The sequence below is a fragment of the Pundamilia nyererei genome, unplaced genomic scaffold, assembly GCF_000239375.1.
Source record: "Pundamilia nyererei isolate P.nyererei 1_Seehausen unplaced genomic scaffold, PunNye1.0 scaffold00035, whole genome shotgun sequence".
In the NCBI taxonomy this organism is placed as follows: Eukaryota; Metazoa; Chordata; class Actinopteri; order Cichliformes; family Cichlidae; genus Pundamilia; species Pundamilia nyererei.
In genome coordinates, this window is record NW_005187436.1 from 4,458,169 (window position 1) to 4,467,292 (window position 9,124).

The window sequence follows — 9,124 nt, forward strand, 5'->3', positions numbered from 1 at the left end:
AGTTGCATATATAGCAATTCCAATTTTTCTTTGTTTTATAGTGCCACCATCTCCAAACCATACATCATAGCAAGTCTCACTACAGCTTTGAAACCCTTCCCTTTCAATCGTGCTGCAATCCTTCTGTCACCAATCAAGCCTTAACACTTGTCTCCACCCACGCCACCCTGTCTGCCCTCTGTCAGAGTTAATCTGAATCTAATGTGAATTCTGGATGAGGTTTTTATTCTAGCTACTCAAAATCTGTGCTGCAAGTGCATTTGACTCTTTGCCAACAAATTGGCTTATACGCTTGGGTTTATTACAAATGACAATTGCAGAAAGATATTTTAGAGTTGAAAGGTTTTGCACCCAATAGCTGTTTCAAGTAGCATCACATCAAATAATCCAAATTCAATACATGTAATATTAATGATGGTATATTTTCAAATACCATGCAATTATTGCTACAAATGAGGAATGACCACACAGAAAATGGATATAAAACCAAAACAAGAACACATGATCATGATCAAAGCTGAATTTTATTGAAATAGAAAGTAGTTGAAAATATTAGATATTTGACAAAGATATTTTAGACATTCTTTTAACTCTTTTGCTAATAATAAAATTGAATGTTACATAATTGTGTTGTTAGAAATAATGTTCAACTATAATTTAAAATTCAAGTTATTGGTTTTCCCATTCTTATATGGAACTCTTTTCCCAATTCAAAGAACCATGACTGAATTACTGCGATTTCAGTTAAATCTGAATTTCTAAATTTATGTGGAAGCTGAAACGGCACATTATAAAGTTTGTAAGGGAATGACTTCTGGAGAGATGAAAGGACACACCCACCACAGAAATATATCATTTTCTCCCACCTCCAAAAGAGTACATGCAAATGTTTGGAGAGGGACTTTAAGTTAGAAAGAGACAACTTAAGAAGATGCAAGTTTCAGACTAAAACATCTCTGCTGTTTAAGAGGTTTAGCATCGAGTTTTGTTTTTAGTCTTCTGATATTAAGTTTATATTGTTTAGATAGGTTTTAGGAAGAAATAATTGACATATATATTTGTCAGATTTTCTAGTCCAGTTTTCCATCTTTCTTTTCACAATCTTTACAATCATGCTCTTTGCATTCAGCAGCTTTGCAGCCACACTGGTCAACTGAAATGTACTTGTACATTTTTGTGGTGTTATTGGCGCACTTTATCTGCACTTCCTTCTCGCTGGTCTTCATTTCTTGACAGCAGGTGCATGAATGCATCATGCTATTGGCCTCTGCCGAATACCTGTAAATAAAGATAGTTTCAAAAACAAACAACTGTTTAATAAGAAATTATCATAAAAAACAGCACATGCAGTTTAGCATGAATGAGTAAATAGTTTGTTTCTGCATATTTTCATGAATCTCACATTGAGGAGGATGCTCCACAGGATCCCTCACATGATGTGAGTTCCACTTTCTCAACTGATTTGCAGTCATTTATGTACAGGTAGGTGGTGTTGGTGTGGATTTTACAGGGGGAAGGAGGCACACCTGTGAATGACAGAAAATCACTTGAATGACCGGATTGGTAATTATCATGTTCTGTTTGTTGTTCATGTTTAATAATTTGATCGTCACCTAAAAAAGCTCTTAAGTCTAGAAGCCTTTGTGAATGAAAACATGCTGCTGAAATGATTTGTTTGTGGTTTGCCTGACAGGAAATTTATAAGCATTGGCTTTCTTTCTTGGGGTACCAGAAGAAAATATTTGAGATTTAACAGTTATAAATGATTAATGAAGGTATATATTAATATGAAATTACATTTTCAAAAACATAAAGTAATACTGTGTAATGAGATTTTTTTAAATACTTACAAATTTTGCAGCAACCACTTGCATCTTTTTGCTCAGTTCCCTGCAAAACAGGGAGTTTGTACTGTAAACATTAGCAACTTACACAACTTACTTGTATATAAAACTGTTGGAAGACCCAATAGCAGGTTGATTCTGTTTAATTAAAAAATTTGGCTTTGCAGTTATTTTAATTTAATGATGCATATTTTTATTTGGATGTAGTTTACATTGACTGTTTTTGGCTTCTGTACATTTTAAATACATTTAAATCAAACTTACAATTTTAGGAATTGTATTTTATAATTATAAAACAAAATCAAAGAAAGGAAGGAAGAAAGAAAGAAACTAACTAATCTTTCAAATGTTCTTTTTTGAGTGTCAATATTTGGCTGTAAGAAACAAAACCTCTGCTTTTAAAGGATTGTACTCACTGGAATGCAGTTGTTGGGATCAAATGGAGGACATGTTGTGTTTTGTACTACAACTGCAAATTCATTGTTCACTTTCACGCAGTCATACTTGGTACACTGATCCTTTGACCACCAAGTCTGAGAAGGCTGTGAAGAACAGTAGTCAGTTATTAAGAAGATATTTTTTTTCATATCACAACTCATTAAGTGTTTCAATTATGTTGTACCAACCTCAATAATTACTGGAGAAGAAACGCCTGAGACATACACAACACAGCTTGTCCTTATACATTTTCCACAACATGATCCAGGCACATCCGTATATTCATAGCCCTATTTAAAAAAAATAAAATACAACATTTAATATTGTTAAATCATGCTATATGTTCTACATATAGCATGATTAGTAGGCAGCAGTTACAAAATACTTAATAATCATCCTGCAAGTGGTATTTAGCAGATTGTGGTAGCTATTAGATCTGTGATACTCAAATAGTAAAATATTAGAGAAATATTATTTTCCAGAAATATTCTCATTGCTACTTAAGAAGGTTGAGTAGAAGGTTTGCTGAATTGGTAAAAACTATATTTATCAGATATTTAACAAATATTTTATAGATAGACATGTAAAGTCAGAGCATATCACATCAACATAACTATGTGAATAGCTAGCTGTAAAGTGAACAAATGAAAACCCTTTTAAAGATTGATTTCACAAATCAGCAACAGCATTTAGGGCAGCACTTTCCAATATTTAGATCAGGTCTTCAAACATATCAATAATAATACACTACATAAATTACATAAATCTTCACCTGTTTTAAAAACACACTCATCTTAGATTTCAAAAAATAAAGTATGTGAGTAAATGAGCTTGGACGTAAAATGTGAGGTCATTTAAAATCCTTATTTACATATAATTTTAGTGGTTCACATTCAGAATGAATGAAAATACAAATATTTTCATCAAAAAGTACCTTGTCACAACTTTTTAAACACTGTATTTCAGTACACTTGTAGCTGTTCAGCTCCATTTTGGAATTCTTGGTTTCAGTGCAGAGGCATTGTTCACATAGGCTTTTGCGGAAATCATCACCAGGCTGTGTGTGAACATAAAAAGTAATGTTTTAACAGTCTTAATAGTAACACATAATATAAATATTGCCTTTAAAGAAACCCTCCAAAATACATATAAATAAATATAAATATTCACTATAATTATTCCTTACCTTGTACTCGGTATTATTAAAGACACAAACATCTTTGGGCACTAAATAAGACAGTGTTCACAAAAATAATTAGATTAAAGTTTAAGACTTTTCACACACTGAATAAACAACACCTATAAGTTGCACTAACCACAGCTGTAAACAGGGCAGCATTTATCCTTTGGGGTGTTAACCTTCAATTCAAATCCCACGTCACAATGTGGTTGCAATGGACACGTGTTCGTGTTACATTCTGTTGGTGGAAATAGTTCCAGCATTAGTGGATATAAAACAAAACAAACCAGTAAAATCCAGAATTAATTAGAGTATTTTACAGCAGGTGTTTCTGGAAAACACATATTTAAAAAAAAAATGGAAATAGATCCAGAACATCAATGATATTTAGCAGTAGCTCATCTGGCTCAAAATCAGTTGCAACTCACAGGTTTTTTCCTAAAAAAAACCCAACCTTAACCTTGAGAAAAATTTGTCTTATACACCAAATTGATCATTGTGTGCAAGTTTCAATTCCTCTTTAGGAGGAGCATTGTAATTGGTGGATGGACAGACAGACAGATGAAGGTCCTTCAACCAGATGAGCTAAAAATATCATATTTAAAGGGCATATTCCTGGGCACCAGTTTAGCTCAGTGAGTGAGCAGCCGCCCAAAAAAAAATCCTTTTCTAAACCCAGTTAATTTAAGGAGCTGATTATTGCTGTTGTTAAGTGATGTTAAACTGTGCCCTAAAATATTATTTGAATTTTTTATTTTGAAGAACTGTTCATATTTGCTTTGATTCATGCAGAAGAGGATACGTGATATCCAAAACAACTTACCACATGTCGGTGTCACACAGCAGTCCACTGTTTTTTTCACCAGCACCTCACCTTCGGTGCACTTTACTGGATTTTGAGTAGCGCATGTTACATTCTTACAAACCACACTAAAAGTGTTCTTATCGCAAACACATTCCTGACAGCCAATCTTCCAGGTTTCACCAAGCTATATGGGTGATGAAAAATAATTATTTACACAACATCAACAAATACACTGTGAATAATTGAAAATGTATATGTAGAATATCATAGTATTTACCTCTTTAGGTTTGCCATCAGGTCCAGCGCAACCTTAAATCATAAAAACAAGCAGCTCACATGTATACTTACAAAGATTCACATTAGATTTTTCTTTAATATGCAACAGAAAATATGCTTACAGGAGGAGACGCAGACATCAGAGGTTGAACTGAACAAAGTCATTCCCCCTGGGCAGAAGCACCCCTCTCCAAAAGAATTGCAGTTCTTGTTTTGGGGACCTTCTGCATTACATTGCTGAGAGAACTGTTCATTGTATCTAAATAAGAAGTCAGTTAAGAGGTATCATTACTTCAGAAATAGAACAAGAATTTATAATTATATGTCAGTGTAGTACTTTTGCACTGGAGTAGGAGTAGCATCACTTAGTCCCCTTTGGTTCAGGCTGAAATCTGTTACTACAAATAATGACCTGAAATGTCACTAAAACTGATGCATGTTTTTCATCTCATACCACTTTGCATTCAACTTCCAGTTAGTTCAAGACTGATTGTATTTATCCTCCCCAGGGGATGATGTAATCTGTTCTGTTTGTTTCTCTGCCTGTCTGTTTGTTAGCTGTCCAGCATTCACAGTTTTTAAGATACGTTTACATTTTGTGTGACGGTAGATACCAATAACAGATTTAATTTGGGTAAAAAATCCAGTCAACGTGACATCAAATGTGAAAATCAGTAAAAACTTTATATTCTCCACATTTGTTATGGATAGTCTTCAAATTTTCCAACAACAAACTAGGCTTTTGGAGACATGAGTACCTAGGTTAGCTGAGCATTTGAGGACATTTTAATATAAAAAAAGATATAAAACATCAAAGTTTTAGTATAGGCCTCACTTGCTGTGGGGAATTGCACTCTTTGAGTGCTCTTATCACACCTGTAACTGTACTTTGTGTTTAGTGTTACTTGGGTGCAGTTATGATAATGTAGTGATTACCTTGCATTGCAAGTTTGAACAACAGTTGGCCCACAAGGCTTGTAGACTTTATTGTCTGGGCATTTATATTCTACAAGAAACAAATATGTATTTAAGATGAAAATGGTTAGAAAACATCTAAAACATTATGGTTAAAAAAGAAAAAATAAGAAAAAAAGCTCTGTCTTACCACACACTCCTTTAGTAGCATTCCTCCAGTCTACACAGATAGATGCCTCAGCACACATCAAGTTGTATGCCTCAATACTGCTGCATCCCATAGGAACAGTTGTGTAGCAAACATCAAATTTACAGGCTTCATAAAATGGATGTACATTTATTACTTTGTGGCATTCCTTGAATACCCTTAAAACACAATGTCAAATAAAGAAGATTACTCCAGTGGTCTCACTGATGGAACTAATATGTGTTTATTTTGTAAATTCGTACTCGCTGTTTAGGATTTCACAAAGTGAGCTTGTGACGCATATTGTAGGTGAAGGTGAAGGTGAAGGTGGAGGTGGAGGTGGAGGGGGAGGCCCATTGCAGTATGGCGTATTGTCGACAGATACACGCCAGTCATATGCCATGTCAGAGCATGATGGAGAAATCTGACCATTTTTCAGTCTGCAGTCATTTTTTGTGTTATTGTCACAGGTACCTTGCGAAAAGAAATGTTAACATTATACAGATTACAGCCAAACACAGGGACAAACTGACTATCAGCCTGTATATGAGCCTGGCATTCTTTACTAAGCGATACAGTAGCCCATGTTTTAATCATATGGGCTACAAACAGCACCGTCACAAGTTCAATAAAACTGCAACTGTTAATGCAGAAGAGAATGTTATATCAATCACAGATCGTGAAGGAAAATTTGACTTGTAAATATAGGTTTTTAATTAGAACATAGACTTATTTCTAGCATTATTTACTACCATATTATGCTCATTTAACTTTCACGATCAATACTTTAAGACATTCAACTATTAGCTTACCACACTGTCCTTCTGTGTTGCCATAGAAAAGAGTCATCGGTACATCTACGCTGAATAAAAGACCTTTGAACATCACAACTGCTTCAATTTTTGGGATTGTTAACCGCATCTCAATTCCTTGATTTGTGATGGTCATGTCATTATTTGTAAACATAGTAGTGACAAGACTGCCGTTGACATATACCTAAGGAATTTTAGCATTAATTACTATTAGTGAAATATCTCAATGGTGCTGCATAATATTTGAATATATTATAATGTCAGTACTTTTAAGACACTTTGTCTAAGTGATACCCACCTTGTTCACAGTCTTTGCTCCTCTCTCCTGTGTGAGAATAACTGTATAGTTTTTGTAATACACAATAAGGGATTTAGGACAGGTCACAGTTCCAGTGGGATTACAGTTTACATTTTCAATATAAACTTTAAAATTGTGTCGAGGTGTGATCTCTTTAACCAGGACATAAGTGCAATTTTTTTGGAAGCTGTAGTATTGTCCATCAAATGTCACATAATGAGGATCTCCCCAGCCACCACAAACACCTGCAAATATTAGATTGAGATTGCATCAAAACAAAAGATAATTTTGTAATTTACTTACATGTTTAGCAGCTTTGATATGTGGAATTTTAAAAGGGTTTTATTGAAACTTACATTTGCATTCATAGTGGAAACAACAGCCATTTTCATCATAAACTTTAACTGGTGGTTGCCCATTCTCACAAACAATATTTGTTACACTACATTGCACATGTGTTGTAATGTGTTTTCCATTTTCACATGTTTCTGTGGTGCAGTTGTTTGAACGCCAGGTTTCACCATTCTGATGAGAGCAAAACAGTGCTTTTAGAAATGAATTACACATGAGTTACATTATATTTTAGCCTAAGAGGCATACACACTGATACACACTATAAATCACGTCGGATGTATTAAATTTAACACTTATCTGTATGTCCACAAATGTTGCAGAGGCTGTTTAAAAAATTATTTTGCTGTAAACTTTCAGGAAGAACAACAAATTTTAATTCAAATACCTTTCTAGGTGGATTGAGAAAAAGGCAGCCTGGAGTTGGTGGAGGTGTAAAGTTACATGGCTGGGAACGGATTTCAGTACCACATGATAAATTGCAATATGCAGTGTAACAATGGCCTTTTCCATCAGTCCCATTGTACATGGCACTACCTATGTGACAATAAGAACTGGGTTAGAGCTAAATAACTAATAATGGATTATAAAATGTACAGTTGTTAACATTGTGAGTTGGCCACACTGGCAACAGAGTTGATTATTAGATTTTCCTGTGGCCACTTCAACTTTCTGCAAAAAAAGTTAATTATTCCTCAATGGACGTTGATAAAAAAACTATCTTTTAAACACTTTATGAAAAAAAGTTTTATAAAAAGGAAAGGCAAAATAAGAAACTAAAGTTTAATAACTAAATAATTATTGCATGGACAACAATGAGGAAAGAAGAACAAAAACTTACCAGCAGGAAATGTATGATTCTGGTATTCACACATACATTGAGGGTTTGTTTTTGGTGTTGTTGTTGTTGTTGTTGTTGTTACCACCACTGAATTTGTAATTATTTTAGGGGTTGTTGTGGAGAATTCTTTGGTACGTTCTGTGGTTGTTGTTGAGGGAGGTGAAAATGTAGTTGTTGTTGTGGGAGGTGTTCTTGTGGTTGTTGTTGTGGGAGGTGGTCCTGTCGTTGTTGTTGTGGGCAGTGAAATTGTAGTTGTTGATGTGGGAGGTGTTTCTGTGGTTGTTGTTGTGGGAGGTGTTCCAGTGGTTGTTGTTGTGGGAGGTGAAAATGTAGTTGTTGTTGTGGGAGGTGTTCCTGTTGTGGTTGTTGCGGGCGTTGTTCCAGTGGTTGTTGTTGTGGGAGGTGTTCTTGTGGTGGTTGTTGTGGGAGGTGTCCCTGTGGTTGTTGTTGTGGGAGGCGATCCTGTGGTTGTTGTTGTGGGAGGTGAAAATGTGGTGGTTGTTGTGGGAGGTGTTCCTGTGGTTGTTGTTGTGGGTGGTGTTCCAGTGGTTGTTGTTGTGGGCGGTGAAATTGTAGTTGTTGTTGTGGGAGGTGAAAATGTAGTTGTTGTTGTGGGAGGTGTTGCTGTTGTGGTTGTTGTGGGAGGTGTTCCTGTCGTTGTTGTTGTGGGAGATGAAAATGTAGTTGTTGTTGTGGGAGGTGAAAATGTAGTTGTTGTTGTGGGCGGTGTTCCTGTGGTTGTTGTGGGAGGCGAGCCTGTAGTTGTTGTTGTGGATACAGTGGTTGTTGTGGTAGGCTCACAAGTATAATGGCAACATAAAGCTCGTATTTCATAGTCATTACATTTTGGAGGAAAACCTTGGTCTTTGTTATGACAGATAAGTCCATCTTGTTGGTCACATACTAAAGTTTGACCTAAGTCTTCCAGCGACATATCTGGGAAATCTTTAGCTCTACATTGTATCTTCAGCGGTTTTGTGCACACACTCAGGTCCAGATCAGTAATGTTAGCGATGGATTCATAATCTCCACCATCTGGAGTACTACTGGGATAATTCTTATTACTCCAGGATGACCATGTACACTCGTAGTCATTGCAAGGTGTTGTAGTAGTTGTTTCTGTGGTTGTTTCTGTGGGAGGTGTTCCTGTGGTTGTTGTTGTGGGAGGTGAAAATGT

At 35.5% G+C, this 9,124-nt stretch overlaps 1 protein-coding gene across 1 annotated transcript; it reads right to left on the reverse strand.

Moving 5' to 3' along the window:
* Positions 1-505: 505 nt before the first annotated feature.
* Positions 506-8,328, reverse strand: LOC102198686 (intestinal mucin-like protein). Its single transcript, XM_005730137.2, has 19 exons — positions 7,948-8,328; positions 7,495-7,643; positions 7,112-7,280; positions 6,756-7,000; positions 6,458-6,641; positions 5,909-6,119; positions 5,649-5,824; positions 5,480-5,549; positions 4,666-4,802; positions 4,545-4,576; positions 4,286-4,451; positions 3,599-3,700; positions 3,469-3,509; positions 3,217-3,339; positions 2,471-2,572; positions 2,261-2,386; positions 1,851-1,890; positions 1,403-1,526; positions 506-1,278 (listed from the first exon to the last, which is right to left on the reverse strand). Exons 1-19 carry the CDS (start codon positions 7,979-7,981, stop codon positions 1,071-1,073), a joined length of 2,439 nt encoding a protein of 812 aa, XP_005730194.1. The 5' UTR covers positions 7,982-8,328; the 3' UTR covers positions 506-1,070.
* Positions 8,329-9,124: the final 796 nt, after the last annotated feature.